The sequence below is a fragment of the Bos taurus genome, chromosome X, assembly GCF_002263795.3.
Source record: "Bos taurus isolate L1 Dominette 01449 registration number 42190680 breed Hereford chromosome X, ARS-UCD2.0, whole genome shotgun sequence".
NCBI lineage: Eukaryota > Metazoa > Chordata > Mammalia > Artiodactyla > Bovidae > Bos > Bos taurus.
In genome coordinates this window covers 34,601,488-34,622,205 of record NC_037357.1, presented here as the reverse complement: position 1 = coordinate 34,622,205, position 20,718 = coordinate 34,601,488, and the positions used below count along the sequence as shown (strand labels likewise).

The 20,718-nt window shown below is 40.0% G+C and overlaps 1 protein-coding gene across 2 annotated transcripts in view; it reads left to right on the top strand.

The window, feature by feature from the left end:
- The window catches only part of GABRA3 (gamma-aminobutyric acid type A receptor subunit alpha3), a 240,653-nt gene extending 220,560 nt beyond the window's left edge, over window positions 1-20,093 (top strand). The window contains exons 8-11 of one of the 2 annotated variants that reach the window (XR_009493447.1): window positions 1,418-1,570; window positions 6,052-6,263; window positions 17,069-19,026; window positions 19,592-19,676. Coding sequence is in view for 1 of the 2 variants with exons in the window: in NM_174542.2 (NP_776967.1) it covers window positions 1,418-1,570; window positions 6,052-6,263; window positions 19,592-19,927 (701 nt within the window). In the remaining variant the exon portion in view is untranslated. 2 annotated transcript variants of the gene reach the window in all.
- The last annotated feature ends 625 nt before the right edge of the window (window positions 20,094-20,718 follow it).

Here is a 20,718-nt window from a genome sequence, read left to right as displayed (position 1 = left end):
CCCCAGAGGCAATATTGCAGCTGCCTGATCTGCCTGCTCCTATCAAACCCTCTGCTAGGTGGGACAGTACGTGCCTGGACAGATGGGCCAGCTGGGGCTACCCTACTAGGATCTAGGATGTGATACCTCCCCCAGATTTTCCCTCCACCTCAATACAAGTGTCTGGATTTGGGGCTGGAGATGCTAGCCTCTGCTCACTCACACACCAGGCACCTGCTATTGGATGGTGCAGACCCCTCAGTTCAGCTGTCATCCAGGCCCCTACAGTGCCCTTCTAGGATGTAACAGGAGCAGGACAGGCACACAGCCATTAGCATGAGACCTTTACCAGGGTGTTTAGAGAGCCTGCTCAGCCAGTAGTCAGCTTGCAGGTGTCCTTGTGGCAGAGAATACAGTGAGAGGCGGATCTTGGCCTTCTTTCCAGGCCCTCCAGGCACTTCAGCCTCAGGCCAGTGGGTGAGCTGGGGGCCCCCTGGGGACAGGCAGAGGGCTGTGTCCTACAGAGCTCCAAGTCATCGCTACAGATACCCATTTTCCAAGCCCAGGCCTCAAAGCAGCCATAAACCTCTTCCCCTGTCTGCAGCCTAATGGTGGCAGTGTCTTCATAGGTTGCAGTCCATGGAGTTCTCAGATTCCCTTCAGTTTAAATAAAAAGTTTGAGGGCCAGTTCAGTCCTGTGCATTTTGGCTCCCTCGGTGATGATGGCTGGGCAGGGTCTGAAGACTTGGTCCTGAGGGCGCCTCCAGCTGAGATCTGCCTCTTCAGCTGGGCCAGGGCACTAGCAAGAGGATGCACACTGGGGGCTGGATGAATGCTTCTGGGCACAGTAACCGATCCATGCAGTGACCCCTTCCTCTTAGCCAGGCCTGGAGCTTGACGGGTGAAGGTTGACCTTGGGACCTTGCCTGTTTTTGTTAGAACAGAGAATAACATTTGTTTTGGTGAAGGTTTACAGGAACATGGTGACCTGACTGTGACTTCAGCTCAAGAACAAAGGATCTGACAACAAGAAGTTTGTAACAACAAACCATGGCCATCCCTCACCTTTCCTATAAAAGGGCTTTGCTGAAAGCTTTCTGGGAGTTCAAGGTTTTTAGGGCATAAGCCACTCATCTCCTTGCATGGCCCTGCAAGAAACCTTTCTTTGTGCCAAGTTCCGACATTTTAGTATTGTATGGCCTCACTGTGTGTTGGTCACATGGATTTGTGTTTGGTGACATTTTCACCAAAAAAAACAAAAACAAAAACCCACCTCTGTACTTCTTCATGATTATTAAAGAGATCTGGTTACGTGGACCTGAGAGGTACTGGAATGTCTTATTCTGAGTATAAGGTTAAGGAGCTTTGTGAACTGAATTGGGGCCCACCTTGATCCAACAATGTTTGACTGCAATAATGTCTAATTTTTACTCTCTAGGAGAATATGTCGTCATGACAACCCACTTCCACCTCAAGCGAAAAATTGGCTACTTTGTGATCCAGACCTACTTGCCATGTATCATGACTGTCATCCTGTCACAAGTGTCTTTCTGGCTCAACAGAGAGTCTGTCCCTGCCCGCACGGTCTTTGGTGAGTGTTGTTTTATGAAGAATAGGGTCAGGGGACATTTGCAAAGTGTTATGATGAACAGTCAGAGTAGGGGTAAGGATGGTAGAAGAATCATTACTGTAGTGAATGGGAGAAACACCTGAGCCTAGCATTAGTAACTAAGTCATCATACCTTGGTATGTTCAGCAACTGAATTATTAAAAGTGGGAATAAGAAGAGTATTGTAACATTAAGGTTTACTGAAATGCTTCCTATCTCAGTCAGGTTTGCTTCCAGAGCTGGAGAGGGATGGAACTTTCAGTGAAATGGAGAGGAAATTAGTGGGCAGAGCTGGAGAAAGGGAAGGGGAGAAACTAAGCTGAAGACAGAGAAGTAGATTGGGGCTTTTTAATAACCCAGCTTTTTATATGACCATCTGACTTTGCTGCTTCCTCTCTAGCCTTTTTCAAAGTATGAATTGTCTGATATTCAGTAAGAGCTACAAAGTTGGAAGGTTTTTACAAGAATACCTATAATTAGAGAAATTTTTTTCACTATGAATTGACTGTTGTCTAGGAAGAGATTTGCATAACTTTAGCACTTTTCCATGAGAGACTTAAAGCACATAAACTGTTTTCTGTACGTTTTTCTCATTGTAAGATTTTTTTTAGGAGATAAACATTAATTGACTCTTAATCCACTAAATTGTATTCACATACTTTGATGTACTGAATATTCCCAAAGAAGGCCAGTATTTCCTACAGAGATATTGAAGCTATACTGTGTAATTAAAGAATAAATGATGTTTCAGAAAGAAGAAGCATTTTAGGTCAGGTAGAAGAGGAGACAGTAGTGGAGAAAGAAAGAGAAATAATCTGTAAAGTAAGAAAAAAATGAGAAATGGTGTGATATCATGGAAATCAAGAGGCGAGCATTCAAGAAGCAGGGAATAATCAACTGGGGTGAATTCTGTATGTTTAGGTAAAATGCAGATAAAAACTATATTTGGGATCATGATATGCTTGGTTGCTAGTGATTTGAAAAGAACAGCCCTAATGAAGTTGAGGGGTGCATAATCTATATAGGAGTAGATTATATTTGCCCAATTTTTGGAAATGTTGCAAACTAGATACCTTGAAAAAAATCTTCCTGTACAAAATCCTTAAAAAAAAAAACAGATAGAACATAGAAAACATTCTTTTTTAATATCTGAGCTCATAAATCAAACACTCAGTGGCCCAAATGGAAGAAGGAACTGAAAACTGGAATGTTAATAACATGAGCTGGTACTGTTGTAGCAGGAAAATGGATCGATGGATGGACTACTTATCTTGGTAGATAAGAGTTTGAGTTTTAAGGTTACACAAGAAAGGCTTTTAGCTTGAGTGAAATTAAGGGTTAGAACTAGGATTGTGGTAGGCTTAATAATGGTCCCTAGTGATACCTATATTCTAATCTCTGGAATTTGTGAATGTTACATTATATGACAAAAGGACTTTACAGATTTGTTCTAAGTTAAGAATTTTGAGATGGGGAGATTATCTTGCATTATCTCAAGCAACTTTAGTTGGGTGGGACAGACATACATTATCAAAGAAGCATACTAGACTTTTAGAAGTACTCAGAGGAAGGAAGAGGGCAGGCACAGAACAGCTTTGTAGAAGAGTCTTAAAAGAGAAGCCCTGGGTGGCAGGCCTGGATCTTTTAAAATGCCAAACCTCTTTTTCCATCCATGAAGTACACCAGATGCTTGATTGAGGGCCCTACCAGCTCTGACTAGCTAAGAACTCTTCACAAGATGACAGTTTTAATTAAGCCTTGGAGGCTAGAGTTCTAAACATCTCCACTGAGATATGGTACCTAAACACTTGTGTTGCAGTATGGTTCTCTTGATCCGTGCTTTGGCACTGTTAACAATGTACCAGTGTGGACAATTGCATTTGCTGATAACCATAAATTAGATAACTTGTTTGTTCCATGAATCACTTGCTCGGTGTGATCAGAGGATTACTGAGCTTTAGATCCATTCTCAGAGCTTACCAGGCTACAAATTCAGATTTTGTTATGAGGTCCTAGCTGTATGGCTTGTTCCTGACAGAGCTTAAATTGTCTTGTCACTAATCAGCCTTGACAATTCTCTGCTCAGTTTGTGTAAAGGTGCTCCTTTAGGGTCTCTTTGTTGAAACTTATTAAGTTTTTGCCAGTCTGGATTTTGACTTATATAGTAAATGTGTAAGTAAGGTATTCAAAGAATCAAGATATGAAAGGAGGCTCCAGAGACTGCAGCACACATGGCTGACTCTCTGGGTAGAGTTAATAGTTAATAGGCCTCATCTGCTTGCTTTTTGATATAACATATCTCACCCCATTAGGACTACGTTCCATACCCTACTTGACCCAGGCTCATAAGGGTCACACTCTCCATCTTCTTGAGGAATCCAACACTTAGAAAGAGGTTCTGACTATTCCTTCTTACTAAATTCTGGATGGATTTGGGTACACAACTGCATCATCAAAATTCTGGAGGAGACTGTAGGGAATATTTATATAGATGGGAAGAACGAAGGCAAGGAGATATTAAGGCAATTGCCCAAGATACAAAACCAGTAAGTAGTAGAACTCAGGACTTCCTACTTCTAGTGTAGGTATTCAAGACTGGGGCATCCCAGGTGGCTCAGCAGTGAAGAATCCGCCTGCCACTGCAGGAGACATGGGTTCAATCCCTGGTCAGGAAGATCCCCAGTAGAAGGGAATGGCTACCCACTCCAGTATTCTTGCCTGGGAAATCCCATGGACAGAGGACCCTGGTGGGTTACAGTCCGTGGGTTTGCAAAAGAGTCAGACACAACTTCACAACTAAAAAACAATAACATTTAAGACTGGAACTCTTACTAACAATGACAAAATTAGTGTATAATATTATTGTTAAAATGTGACAATAATTCAGTTCAGTTCAGTCACTCAATCGTGTCTGACTTTTTGTGATCCCATGAACTGAAGCACACCAGGCTTCCCTATCCATCACCAACTCCTGGAGCCTACCCACACTCATGTCCATTGAGTTGGTAATGCCATCCAACCATCTCACCCTCTGTCGTCCCCTTCTCCTGCCCTCAATCTTTCCCAGCATCAGGGTTTTTTCAAATGAGTCAGTTCTTCACATCAGGTGGCCAAAGTATTGGAGTTTCAGCTTCAGTATTAGTCCTTCCAATGAACACCCAGGACTGATCTTTAGGATGGACTTGTTGGATCTTCTTGCAGTCCAAGGGACTCTCAAGAATCTTCTGCAACACCACAGTTCAAAAGCATCAATTCTTTGGCACTCAGCTTTCCTTATAGTCCAACTCTCACATCCACACATGACTACTGGAAAAACCATAGCCTTGACTAGACGGACCTTTGTTGGCAAAGTAATGTCTCTGCTTTTAAATATGCTGTCTAGGTTGGTCATAACTTTCCTTCCAAGGAGTAAGCGTCTTTTAATTTCATGGCTGCAGTCACCATCTGCACTGATTTTGGAGACTCCCAAAAATAGTCAGCCACTGTTTCCACTGTTTCCCCATCTATTTGACATGAAGTGGTTAATAATATGTTAATATGTTAACCACAACACTATATAGTTCATGTGCATATCTAAACTATGAACAGATTACAAAAATTTTTTTAATATAATTTAAAAATGAGTAAAAGAAAGTCTTAAATTTAGGTTAATAAATACCACCCCACCAAGAAAAAGAATCAACTGATTTAAAACCAAGCTCTGGTTTGGCAAAAACTCATAAGAAATAGATGTGAGAATAGTTTTGGTTGCTCATGAATTCAATAGGACCTAGACTGTGATGTAGCTAAAGGACAATTTTTCTACAATAGTTTGTTGTGTTATTAGGGGAATAGTGTCCACAATAAATTAAATGAATCTCCAGCTAATATCAGACCATGTCCTGAGTCTTAGCCTAAGTTCTGGTCTGTTGAGAAGGCATCTTACCAGAATGGAGAAGGAGGAGAAACAAAAGAAGGAGCTTGTCATGTTCTAGAGATGAACAGACTCACAAGGAACCACGGCCACTCTCTCCAACTTTCTGAAGTCCTGTCCCAGAAAGAAAAAATCAGGGTTTCTTTTCTTACGTCTCCAGACAGAACCTCTGAGATCAATCAGTGGATTAGGAGTTAGAGGAAGGCAGGTTTCAGCATAAGGTAGACTTTTCTAATTAGAAAGCTCTATTACACTGAAATAGGTTACCTACAACCTAGTCTTCAATGGAAATGTTTAAGCTGAGGTTAAAGGGCAACTCTTAAATGCTATACTGGAGATTCCTATTCCTGTGATAATTGGGATGGGGTGGTTACTACGTAGAACCATTCCATTTTGACATTATCTTTTTTTTTTTTTTTTTTTTTTTTTACTTTAAAAGAGGGCATTTTGGGTGGGTTTAGCTCCTCCTTTCAAGGAGGAAGATGGTGATATCATCAGGTACACTCAATGTCTTTTAGTGGCAACTAGTTCTTATTTTCTCTCTCCCTAGGTGTCACCACTGTTCTCACCATGACCACCTTGAGTATCAGTGCCAGAAACTCCTTACCTAAAGTGGCATATGCGACGGCCATGGATTGGTTCATAGCCGTGTGTTATGCCTTTGTATTTTCTGCGCTGATTGAGTTTGCGACCGTGAACTACTTCACAAAGCGGAGTTGGGCTTGGGAAGGCAAGAAGGTGCCAGAGGCCCTGGAGATGAAGGTAAGATACAGGAAAGGTGGGGGCTGGGAAGCATTCCCTGAGAGAACTGTATTGGAACCAGGAGTGGGCAGCCTGCAGCCTGTGGGAACTGGCCAGGGCTGTGTGCTATTCACTGGGGTCATCAATCCAATTCTCAACTGGAGTGCTTCTTGGCAGTGTGGAGTGTTTGCTGGGGGCAAAGAAAAGAGGGTTGGTATCATGGAGGGCTGATGCCTTGTGGTGAGGGATCAAACCTAAGTGTGATACTGCTGAACCCAAGGGGAATATGTTGTACTTACAAAGTCACCCAGAAGAGTGGTCTTTATCTTCCACCCAGAGAACAGTCTCTAGGGCCACTTTTGCCCCTCATTTTGGCAATATGTTCCCATTACCATCAAACAAAAATGATCATCATTCCTTCTGTGTCTTTGCTAATTTTTACTCTCTACCTGGAATGTTCTTTTCTTATTTTCCTGCCTGATAAAGACCTGCTCAGTCTTTAAGAACCAGATGAAATGCTATTTTTCTCCATAGAAGCTTTCCAGAATCATGAGATAGCTTCAGCTTTTCTGGGGGTGGGTAAGGTTGCTCATGATATGAAAAGCATTTATTTGCATTAGAGCTATTTGTCTGCTTCCTCACTAGACTGAACTTCTTGAGGGCAGGGACTTGCCTGCATTTGTCTAACTAGCTAGCATCTGTGTACAGCATCTGACTCATAGTAAAAGCTGAATAAATGTTAATTGGATTAATGGATGAGAAGAAAGAAAAAAATCCCAGTAAACCACTGGAGTTGGTAGGAATAGAAAAACATAAATACAGTAAAATCAGGTTTGGTATCCTTGACTGCTTTAAAAGAGTTGAGATCTCTAGCTGTAGATGAAGACTAACCCATGATGCTAAAAAGAATGGGCAGATGTGGCCCCAGAATCATGGAGAAGAGAAAACATAATGAAGATTTTTCAAACTGGAGGAATAGAATCCATAGAATATAGACTGGTGAGTTGGAAAATTTTTAGAATAGATCTTAACTATTTATTTAGATAAAATGTATTAACTCTTTGCTATAAATCATGGAGAAATAAGTATATTTCTTCTTCCTCCATCTACTCTACCATAGGAATTTCTTGGTTGGTTTTATTATTATTCTTAGTCTAGTTGTTAACATTTGTATCCTTAAAATATATTTACCCATCTAATGCTTGATTCATCATTTATAAACCAGGTCTGTTGATCCCTCACCCACTGCAAGATATAAGGAAATTATTATACTTATCCTGCTTCTCACCTTTGCTTTCTACCAGTTCCTGTCATTGCTCAACTTTTGTTATACAACTGTTTCCACATTGTCAAGTTTTATAGTATTTACATGCTTTTATGCAGTCATAATTTCTGTATTTTACTACTCACAGTTCTATATTTAAAAAGATTCTCTTCTCAAAATAGTCCTCTTATCCATTTTTATGTTCATCGCTTAGTTACCTCAAGGCTATCCTCTGGAAGTTTCTTTAGGAAGTGTTCGTGGGAACCATATTTCCTACTATCTTATGTCAGTAATGCCTAACATTACTGACAATCTTACATGTATAAAATTATCTGTCAGTTGTGTTTATACTTGAATTATATTTGGGCTGTTGTACAATTTGTGGGTTGCATTCTCTTTCTCTAACATCCACATAGACATTGGTTGCTATTTTCGGTTCTAGAACTGAATATTGTTATGAGGAAATTTAAAACCACCCTGAGAAGCTTTCACATAATGAGGAGATGATTTTATGGCTTAGAAACCCATATGCATGTGTCTTTTATTTACAAGGATAGATCTTGATCTATCTGTATGAATTTTTCCTAGGACAGCATGTTGCCCTTAACTCTATAGATTCACAACTGTCCTTGTTTCAGGAAAGCTTTCCTGAAACACATCTTTGCTCTGTTACCTTCCTAAAAGCACAGATTATACATATAATATAACTTTATAATCCTTATTTACCATTATTCTCTGGTAATTTCCAACTGTTCTTATCCATTTTATTTTTCTCAAGCCTGTCTTCTGTGTCTCTGAACATTTTCACCGTGTCCTCCTTCATTTCTATAGTAGTAGTATTTTTCCTTATATTAATTTTACGATTTCTGCTGACTTAGCTTTTAATGTATTCTGTTTGTTTTGTGTGTTGTTATGCAGTTCTTTATTGGTTCTTTCCCCTCATTGTAACGTGTTTTGCATCAGTAACATATTCTTTTTCAACTGTTACTTGAAGTTGTATTAGAGGACTTCTTTACTAACACTGCTATGTGTGAAAGTATCATTTTGGGGAGGGACTGAGACAATGAATAGGATAGTTGTGAGTGGTTGAGAATAAGTAGTTTAAACTTAATAGTTTGACCATCATCCGTTATCTATATAAATTCTTATAAATAACCCACAAGAAAGGCCTCTATGTATGGTGTGGTGTGTGCGTGCTTGTGTGCATATGTGTAATATTGTACCCTTTAATGTTTCCAGTCTCTACCTCCTCACTACTATGTGGTAATCAAACAGTATTCCAGGATGTTCTCACTACCAGCCTGAAAACCATTTGTTTCAAAACAGAGGTCATTTGTTTTTCACTCAGGTCCTGCCATCCACATTTTAGGACTCTGTTCTTGGCCTGAAATCTAGAATATTAGGCATCCTCAATGTCTTCTTCACCCTGATCCAATTTTTACTGCATTTGGGAGCCCTTACGTTTTGGGGTGAGGGTTAAAAATACTTCCAATTTTCATCAAAGATGGAGTTTTGGTTTCATATATCATTTTCCTTATTTTGGTTGGTTCCAGAGAAGAAAAGGAAGCAAAGATGTCCTTATTCTGACATATTAAACTGAAAGACCCTTATTAAACAAATGTTTTAAGAGCAGTTTGCACTAACTACTGACATATAGCCTGATTTAACTAAGAAGAAATAGTGCCAAACTAACCTTAAGAAAATTCATGGAAAGTTTACTAGACTGGTAAAACAGGAAATATACAGACTTTATCAAGACATCTAACTTTTTAAAATTATGTCTTCATGAAGAAGAAATAGCAGTTGAAAAAATATTACAATTATGCTGATGTAATTGGTTGACCAATTGAAGTCAAATATAATCTGATTGATGGATGGACATCAACCTGAATGGATATTGCTCTAATAAGCCACAAGGCTTTATCTTTGACCCTCCACAGATTCTTTACCATCTGAGCTACCAGGGAAGCCCTCTTAAATTCTGTCATCTGTGACTTAAATAAAGATACATAATATAGGAGATTCAAATTTGTAAGCTGGCATTAATAAAAAAGAGTATCTTTTGAAGTAGAGTCCAAGAGAATTTCTGAAGTTTGAAAGAATAGACTGAAACCAAAAGGTTAACATTTCTAAATACAACAGATTTTTACACATATATTCCAAAAAAGTTCACGCATAAAAAAGGTTAACAAAGATTTGCATGTTATAAATAAGATGCTATGATATAGGGAAAGAACACATTTAATGTAGGCCATCCATGTGGTGTAACTCTTGAAAAGCCAAATTTGATTTGAGTCTGAGTTAGGAGTTACCTAGAACAAATGAGATGATAAACCCCTTTTATTCTGTACAGGTTGTACCATGTTTAAAATATGCTGTTCCAGTTTGGCTACTACAATGGAGAAAGGACAGATGCATTAAGGCAATGATGATTGCTAATTTCAGATATCTAAAAGGCAGTCATAAATACCTTATGAAATATGTGGTAGACTTGTTTTTTGTGATTGGAAAGAGATGCAGTGGTGGCTTGAGGGTAGAAAGAGCACTTGAACAGTGTAGCTGTCAAAAATGATAACCGTTTCTCCAATTCCAAGGAGTGCTGAAAATGGAAAAAAAAAAAAAAGAACAAAAAGAATCATCTAAAAGTCTTCTGCAGAGATGGTGATCTTAGTATTCCTCCTTAGTTCTGTCAATCAATTTAAGTTATTGAAAGGATGTTGATGAGAGTTGAAAAAAACTATGAAATGTATAAAAATGGATTTCTAATATGCGGGTACTATGTTTTGTGCACGCTGCTACAATATGAAGGAACTAACAGAACCACTGACCCACAGAAAAAAACGAAGTGCATTAAAAGTAAAAAACAGTGCAATTTAACTATAACTTATTTGCTTCCTTTAGAGAGACATATTAAGCCTTATTTGCCTCATAAAACTAGAATAGGGGAGCATAAAACTGTTTAAAACTAATATAAATTATCCAAAAGTCTATTTCTGATCTGTACTATGGTCAAGGATTAGACAGAATGTGAGGGGAAAGATAAAGGAAAGGAAAAGAAGGGATAGGTAGGAACAAATACCTCATTTTCAAATGAAGACAAATGACTACCTTATAATAGCACTCAATGAACTGTGGGCTTCTGAGGAACAGCTACACATTTTATCACCACTTCCTTTAAAAATCCCACTAAAATGAGGGTAAAGAAATAAAACAGGTATAAACCCACAAGTACCAGGAGCACTGAAGAGGACTTTCAGTCAGACAAGAGATTGTAATGCATTTTTTTAAGAAAAATGAATGTGGAAAGACGAATAAGAACTGATTTATCAAGTTGGAGAGAGATATAACCCTGGAGAAACTCAGCATTCAAGGTGCTTCATACAACAGACAATAAACCATGGGGGTGCAATTAAGGGGACTGAATAAAGGCCTGTGTACAGAGTAGTCAAGACCCCAGAGCCTGCCAGCATTTAATATGTCAACAGCCAGATGTATAGTTTCCTAAAGACCAGCAGACGTTTCTTTTCTAAAGAAGCTGAATGTCTCCATAGAAAAGACCTTAATACAGTGACATTCTGGGGTATCCCATAAAATGACCTCCCTCCAGATAGCATAGTTGACCAGTCAACAAGCCCAGCTCAGGCACACTAAACATACAGACATCTTTTATGTTGCCAAATAATACTATGATATGAAGCATTATCAAAGTGAAATTTGTAATAGAGAAAAGTAAAGATTCAAAAAAAACTCATCTTGGCAGGAACAGAAATAATTTAGGGAATTAAAGAGAACCTAAGAAAAACAAAAGTAAATCTTATCTTATATTTATAAATATAGCATATACATAAAATAAGGAGGATGCTAATATAAAAGGAAATCAGAGAATAAGGAAGAGCTTCTGAAATGAAAAATAACCACCAAGTGGTAATGAAGCCGATCCAATAAGGAAGGGCAACAACCTCCATGAACACAGAAGACAAGCCACACAAGGGGTTCCAACCCCAAAACAAAGGCTGTGCCAAAAACCAAGAGGCTGCTTTGGGGACAAAGACCCCAGTGAAGGCAGTACTCTGCAAACAACTCAGAGGCCAAGCCTTTCTGGGGAAATGTCTCCAGGGTTTCACAGTGTAACAAGAAATAGAGGTTTCCACAGATGCTGCGGTTCTCTCTGTCCCAGCTGTGGGGTTGGTGGCCTGAGCTAGGAGAGGAAAAAAAGCAGTTTTCACTCAGTTTCAGTTCCCTGCTCGAGGTGCTGACCCAAATCCCTGCCACAAGAGGGTCAGTCTGAATATACAAACCCTATTTGGTTGTGTGATCCTCTCAATAATTTGTGAAAAAAAGTGAAATTGTTAGTCACTCAGTCGTGTCTGACTCTTTGCAACCCATGGACTGTAGCCCATCAGGCTCCTCTGTCCATGGGATTTCCCAGGCAAGGATGCTGGAGTGGATTACCATTTCCTTCTCCAGGGGATCTTCCCAACCCAGGGATCAAGCCTGGGTCTCCTGCATTGCAGGCAGATTCTTTACCATCTGAAACACCAGGGAAACCCCAATAATCAGCTCTAGCTTGTTTCATAACTTTCCTGGCTTTGCTTGATCTGTTAGCACTTTTTCTCAAGACATTGCAGCATTTCTGCCAGGCAGTATTTATGCATTTGTTAACGAAAATCAAGATGTGACTAAAGATCAGAAGCTCAGTAGCAACCTATGTTGTAGCAGTGATGTCAGTCCATTGTCTTCAGAGAGTTAATGTTGAAAACAAAATTCTTATTGATCAGACAAACATGGTCTGCTGAAGACACATGCACTTTTGTAGAGTTTAACATTTTGTGTTTTTCTGAAGAAAATATACATATATACATATGTTGCTTTATTTGAAACAAAATATGATGCATTTGAAAAAATAACTGCCAAAATGAAAGTTTCAATAGACATGGGAAAATAAACTGAAAAAAAAAAAATCTTTCTACAAGTAAGGTAAAAAGGAAATAATTGACAAATGAAAAGAAGAGGTTAAGGGACTTAGGGATGAATCCAGGAAATTCATCCAACTCAGAACCTGCAGAATGAGTGAACAGAGAAATGGGAACAAAGGAAATTAGCAAAGAACTAATATAAGACATGTTTACAAAAGGAAAGATATAAGCCTCCAGATTGAAAGTGTTCTCATAGGCCCACATAAAGTCACGTCATCTTGAGATTTTAGAAAACCAGGGATAAATGGTAGACTAAAGAGATTCTAGAAAGGCAATAAGTGTTATTTACAAAGAAATGATTAGCAGAATGGCATCAGACTTCCATTGGATGCTGGAAGACAGTGGAGCTGTAAATCTAGATCTGAAGGACAAATGATTTTCAACCTTGAATCCTATGCCTAGCCAAAGTATCACTTACATGGAAAGGTAGTTATTTTCAGACCTGCTAGAACTCAGAAATGTCACTTCTCATGGATTCCACCTTAGGAGAATACAGGAGAATATGTTCTATTAAAACGAAAGTAGAACGAAAAAGATAAAGACACTGGACCAGAGAAGAGGGTATCCTACAGAAGAGATAGATGAAGGGAATTCCTAAGATGAAAGCTATGTAGCAAGCAAACCTGGAGAAGAACCCAGTGCAATTTGTAGCAAGAGGCTAGAGGTATTTATCCAGTCGTTTATAATGATGTTACCATTGATTATTGATTGCACTAGAAAGATTGCTATAATTGTATGGAAGATGGAGGAAGGGTTGCATAAGTGAGATAAATCAGCATGAAAATATGAATGGTTATGTATAAAACTGATAGCAGTATAAGCATATTACTTAGAAATATATAAATATTAGAAAGTTTAGAAAATTAAAATAAAGATAGAAAGTTAAAAATAATTATGTTGTAGGACAAGGTTGGGTTACAGGCATTATAAGTTTTTACATTTATTTCTTTTTAACTATGTGCATTATTACCTAGATTATATTTTTTGAAAATTAAAAGAGCAAATTAAAATGAAGAAATAAAACTATATTTTAAAAAAAGACAATTATTATTCTTAGAAGTTCTTTTAAAATATAAATTCTTACCTAAATTTTGGAAACACAATAATTCTTATGCTTTTTTCTTATTTTCAAATAAGAAATTTGAATGCTCTAGAATAACATTTTATTTTACATTAGAAAATACTCAACTTCCATCCATAATTTAGAAAAGTTTAGTTGTTTATCATTAATGGCTTTTTAAAATTTCTAGCATTCCTGTAAAAACAGCCATAAATCAAGTCACCACTTGGTATGTTCTCTCTGGGGTGAATGATATTCACTCTGGGTTAATTTGTATTCATAAAGTGGTAGCCTTCTCACCCTTTTCTACAGTAGATATAAATGCCCTGACAACACACATACTCTATCAGTGGTGAGTTGATTGAAACAGAAACAAACGGGGATCAGTCAAGATGGCAGAGAAGAAAGACCCAGCGCTCACCTCCTCTCAAAAGCACACCAAAATCACAACTATTTGCAGAACAACCATCCATGGAAAAGATCAAAATTTACCAGAAAAGACCTTCTACAACTAAAGATATGAAGAAGGAACCAAACAAGACAGGTGGAGTTGTGATATAGGCAAGTCTTATACCTTGGGTGGGCAATCCACAAACGAGAGGAATATTACCATTACAGAGGTTCTCTCCTAGGAGTGAGGGGTCTGAGCCCCAAGGTGGGCTCCATAACCTGTGGGTCATATGCCAGGAAAATGAACCCCCAGAGCATTTGGCTTTGAAGACCAGTAATGCATACAATTGAGAGTCCCAGAGAGCTGGGGGAAAATAGAGACTTCACTCACATGCTCTGGGATTCAGGGCAAAAGCAGTAATAGGAGGCTGGGTCAGACCCACCTGCTGATCTTGGAGAGTCTCCTGGAGAAACCAGGGGCAACTGCAGCTCCCCCTGGGGACATAGACACTGGTGGCAGCCATTCTGGAGAATTCATTCTACCATGTAGACACTGGTGCTGGCAAACTCCATTTTGGAATCCTCCCTCTAACTTATTAACCTCAGGACCCAGCCCCGCCCTGGCCCAACAGTCTATAGGTGCCAGTTCTAGGACACCTCATACCAAGCAAATAACTGGGCATGGACACAGGTCTACCCACCAACAGATAAACACAGAGTCGGACATGACTGAGCGACTTTACTTCCACTTTTCACTTTCATGCATTGGAGAAGGCAATGGCAACCCACTCCAGTGTTCTTGCCTGGAGAATCCCAGGGACGGGGGAGCCTGGTGGGCTGCCGTCTCAGGGGTCGCACAGAGTTGAACACGACTGAAGCGACTTAGCAGCAGCAGCAGCAGATAATATTTGAGTCTCATCCGCTCTTTCCTTTCTCATCCACTAGCCCCAGGTCCATCCCCACATATGGTCTGGATATCCCCTACCCTCTCTCGCACCTGCATTTTCTCCCCATTCTATTGGCTTACTGACCTCTTCCTAATCCAGCATGTTCCCTTCCTCTTTTGAATTCACTTGACTCAGCATTTGTGCCTTTCTGTGTTTTTTTTTTTCGTGTTCTCCCTTATATTTTAGTTCTCTCTTATTTTAATTAATCTTCATTAGACAGCCTAAAATTTATCATCTTAACTGTTTTTAATAAGTATGTTCACAGTATTGTACAAGCAACTTTCAGAACTTTTTCATCCTGCAAAACTGAAACTCTATCCCCATGACACCAGAAATTCCAATCCTCCTCTCCACTCTCCCCCTGGCAACCTCCCTTCTACTTTCTGTCTCTAGCAATCTGACTTCTCTAAGTACTGAATACAACTGGAATCATATTTGTCTTTGTGACTGGCTTATTTTATTTAGCATAACATCCTCAAGGTTCATTCATGCTATAGCATGCATCAGAATTTCCTTTAAGGCTGAATAATATCCCATTATATGGATAGACCACATTTTCTTCATCCATTCTTCTCTCTATGCATACTTGGGTTGCTGTCATCTTTTGGCTAGTGAGAATTATGCTGCTATGAACATGGGTGTACTCATATCTCTTTAAGACCTTGCTTTCATTTGAGGTGGGCAATATACTCCAAAGTAGAATTGCTGGGTCATATTTTAATTTTCTGAGGATCTGATGTACCATTTTTCATAGCAGCTGCACCATTTTACATTCCCGACAGCACATAAGGGGTCAAATTTCTCCATATCCTTGTCTACACTTGTTATTTCCTTTTTTTATTGTTACTGTTATTGTTCTTATTTTTAATAGTAGGCACCCTAATGGGTATGAGGTGGTATCTCATTTTGACTTTCATTTCTATTATGATATTAAGCATAATATTAAGCATCTTTTCACATCTTTATTGGCCATTTCTATATCTTCTTTTGAAAAATGTCTGTTTTAAAACCCATTTTAAAAATTGGGTTGTTTGGGTGTAAAAATTGGGTCTTTGTCTGATTTGTCTTTGAATCTAACATAGCATACACTCCATTACTTTACCCACTTCTGAAAACTGGGGTTCAGGAAAGTTGGATGGATGTTAGGTTAACACAGTCATAGGACTTTATCTGCATATACTTTGAGGTCCTGGAGGTCTCAAGTACATTCACGGCTTCAGCTAACCCTCTAATTAGCACTTCTGAAAACAATTAACATGAACGTCATCTGAGAAAAACTCTAAAGTTGTTGGACATGCATTAGTCCATAAAAGTTTTCACTACCTCATCCCCAGTCCACATGAGGTAGCTTTCTAGAAGGAAAAATGTCCTGCCCTGAGGTCAAAATGCTTGGAGGAATTTGGAAGAGTGAGTTTCAGTTTGGTGGTATGGGAATTACTCCAGGATGAACTATAGAGATATTCTATATATCTTTGTCTGTATAGGAGAAGTCATACTAGATAGGAGAGGTCATACTTCTCAAAAGTTGGAGAAGACTCTTGAAAGTCCCTTGGACTGCGAGGAGATCCAACCAGTCAATCCTAAAGGATATCAGTCCTGAATATTCATGGGGAGGACTGATGCTGAAGCTGAAGCTCCAATACTTTGGTCACCTGATTCGAAGAACTGACTTGTTGGAAAAGACCCTGGTGCTGGGAAAGATTGAAGGCAGGAGGAGAGGGGATGATATAGGAATAGATGGTTGGATGGCATCACCGACTCGATGGACATGAGTTTCAGCAAGCTCCAGGATTTGGTGATGGACAGGGAAGCCTGACGTGCTGCAGTCCATGAGGTTGCAGAGAATCAGACACAACTGAGCAACTGAACTGAACTGATAGGAGAGGTCAAGACTCAGCAGGAATAAATTAGAAATCACATGAAGAATCTTCAGCTGGGGGGTCAGGTTTCATTCTGTAAACATCTATAATGCAGCTAAGAGCCCAGCATTGGCTCGAGAGGTAGGCACAGAATCATAGCTTGGTCAGAGTTAAGTGACTCTAGTTTGTGTCTATCAAATTCCAGGGTGTAGAGAAGTATTAGAAAACTAGATGCAGAAATGTGAATTGTTAACCATTAATCTCTGCTTCCTGTTTCTGTCTTCTCAGCACTACAACTTTTGCTTTGATTTCCCTTCTTTGACAATTTAGGTAAAAATTATAGTGGCTGATTAAAAAGTTCCATGATGGAAAGGGCGAGGGAAATTAAAAGGTAATTTTCTTTTATTACTTAAAAAATCTGTGATTAAATCAACTGCTGCTTCTCTACGTATAGAACACAAAGTGCCTACAGAGCTAAAGAAAGTGTTTGCTGTTCAGAATGATTATTTCAAAGACTTGGTCATAACCAGCTTATAAGATGACTAAATGAAATAATATATGTGAGTGTGAAAGCTTCTAGCAAAGTCAGGGTAGTGGGTTTTTTTCTTTCTTTTATTTTATTTTATTTTTTGTCTAACCATGAGAAAAAAAGAGATTAGTAAGCAAATGAATAAGTAAGTAGGCAAACAAGCAAAGTGCTCCTTTATTTAATAGCAGAGGCATTTAGCAGCAGGCCTCTATTCACACAATGAATTTGCTAATTATAAGTGAGTCCCATGTAGTATTTAAAGCATTTACAAGGTTGTTAGACTCCCTTAGAGTTCTGTCCCCCTTCCACTTATAGCAATGTAACTACAGTCCTCAAAGAGAGAATGGTTTTGCTTTTTAAGTGTCCTATTAGTCAGACTGTTCATTTACTTAAACCAGCACCCACTTCTTTGTCCCTCTTACCCTCCCTGATGAAAACCCTGAAGCCAGCACAGACAGGCCTTTATTATGTACACTCTCATCTACCTACAGCAGACTCCTTGTCATTCCTCAAAGTAGCAGTGCCCTTGACCTGTGCATTGCCTTGGCTACATCTTCATCTGGTGAGCTCCTGCTCATCTTTCATGACCCAGCTCGCCATCCTCATTGCCTTCTCTGAGCCACCTTTTCCAGCACCTGAAGGTACTTTGCCCCTCCCTCTACTGAATTCCCATCACCCTTTTATTCATATCTCTTAGAATTCTGATCACATTATATGGCAATGGTGTGTTCACAGGGCTCTCCCCCTACACCACCCCCCCCATCACTGGACTGCAAATTCCTACAAAACAAGGAGTGAAACGGACAACTTTTAACCTTCCCACCTATCCTGAAACATCTAGCGTAGTTCTTGGCCCAGTAGATACTCAGTAGCTGTTGGGCAAAAGTTATTATTAGGACCAGGAAGATCAATGGCAGTGTGGTCTAAAGAAAAAAAGTCAGAAAATGGGGGGGACTCAGAAGTAAAGAAGAAAGGAAATAGATTAGGAGAAAGGGGGTCAGTAGAAGAGGGCGGGAGTAGAGAAATCCAGGAAGGAAACACGTGCAAAGAAGTAAAACAGATGCTGGGAAGCAAAGTCACGTTGAGAAAGAAAAATTCGAGGTATGTGAAATCAGGGCAACACATTGGTCATCACTTTCCATCAAATACTCTTGGGTATTTTCAAAGCTCATCTGTCCCCACTTTTCCCTTAAAACAAAGAGGGATAAAAGGAAGAAAAGGCCAGAGTGGGAAATGAGGCAGTGAGCTCAGCACTCAGACTATGTCCTCAGCCACTGCCTTTGGCCTCTCCTGTTCCTCAGCCTCTCTCTTCTGACCCAGGCCTGAGCTTTGTCACCTTTTCTCTTTTCTACATGGAAGGTCCATGTATATACAAGTCATATATGTGAGAACAAATGGACACATTTGTGTATGCTTATTTATCATTGAGGTTTTTTTTTTGTTTGTTTTGTTTTTATAATCTGGAAAAGCAAAGATCAGAGTCATAGCAAGCCCCCAGGATCCCTGCCTGTGCTGTCAGAGGGAAGCAGACGGAAGTTCCCTAGAGAGGCTGTCGCAGAGTCAGACACAACTGAGTGACTGAGATGAACTGAACTAGAGAGGCTGTAGCTCCTGCCTGCATGAAGGGTTATAATGATGCATGTTAACATGCTGTAGAATGTATGTCTTTAAGACAAAATGACTTTCAGACTCACCAAGCTCTCTTCCTCACAGGAGATGTGCCACTTGATGGTTGAAGCCTTTTGGAGTTATGTCTCGGGTAACCAAACAGTGTCTCATACCTATAGAACAGTACAGTGCAGCCCTGGTTAAAAGTTGGGAGCCCAGATGGCTAGTGTGGGCTCTGCCACTCAGTCTGAAGCTAAGTTTTCTCATCTGTCAAATGGGAGTAATTTCACACACTTAGGTCGTACGGTTACTGTGAGGATCAAGTCACATGATTGCATAGGATCCTACACATGACCAAGATTTCAGTTTTCCAGTTATTTCTACCACCATTCTTTCATCTGATCCTCTCAACAACCCTGCCAAATATTTTGATCCTCATTTTACAGATGAAGAAACTAAAGCTCTAAGGGGAGAAGTCACTTGGCCAAAGGCACAATAGCTAGTAAACCAGGATGATGCAGATTTTGTTTTCAAAGTCATCTTCAATTTATTCCTTTGTACAAAGCTGGCTACTCAGTGCTATTGGCTTCATGGCCCCTCTTTCCTAACTTCCCTCATGTCTCCTCCTCCCCACAGCCTTTGAAGGTGTTCTATATAGTGAATTAATTAGCTTTCCTTTTGTCCCCCCATTCTCCCCTACTTTTTCTGGCCCTTAGAAGAAAACACCAGCAGTCCCGACCAAGAAAACCAGCACCACTTTCAACATCGTGGGAACCACCTATCCCATCAACCTGGCCAAGGACACTGAATTCTCTGCCATCTCCAAGGGCGCTGCTCCAAGCACCTCCTCCACCCCGACAATCATTGCTTCACCCAAGACCACCTGTGTGCAGGATATCCCGACTGAGACCAAGACCTACAACAGTGTCAGCAAGGTTGACAAGATTTCCCGCATCATCTTTCCTGTGCTCTTTGCCATTTTCAATCTGGTCTATTGGGCTACATATGTCAACCGGGAGTCAGCTATCAAGGGCATGATCCGCAAACAGTAGATAGTGGTGGCGCTGCAACCAGAGCACTATATACCCTAGGAAGCATCCAGGCACCCAAACCCCAGGGCTCCCCTTCATGTGTTTCAGGATTCTTCTTTTATAACCCTCTTACCACGCCATGACTCTCAGTTAATATTTAGTAATCTCAGTGAAGAAACAATAACAGAAAAAATTACTTGTCCCTCTAACATTGCTGAGTATGTCCCAATTGGAGCCAAACACTGCCATTTGTCCAGTTGCTTATCTTAATCTGCCAGTCTCCCTCAGCTGAGGGCATGGCATGTAATTTACTGCACTCTGCCCACTACAGCACTCTACAGCCTGCAGTGAGAGCCTTGGCTATTGGATAGGTCCAGACTAAGGTGGATTGTTGACTTGTCCAGATCAGATGATTCTGACTCACTAGGGAGCTAGCCTGGGTCTCCAGTGGTCCTGCCTGCCACCTCTCCTGCCCACAACAGGGCCCACTAGGCATAAGTACTGATAACAAAGGCAGGAGCCAGTGCTAACCTCTGAAGATGGCCTCAAACCCCTTTATTGGCTTAGAGGTTAGTGTGGACGATTGAGGCTTACTGCTGTCTACCATGTATTGCCAAAACAGATGGAACCAGTTAGGTCAGCCTGGCACCAAGATGACGAATACCTGCCAGGTCTAGACCCTCAGGAAAATAGTACCGTCTTTGGTATATCTCTCCTCCAGAAAGCCCTTTTAAGCCCTTTGAACCTGTTGTAGCCAGTTGGACATGGCTTAGCTTGGACTCATTACTGCTTACAAACTCTTTAGTAAAAGG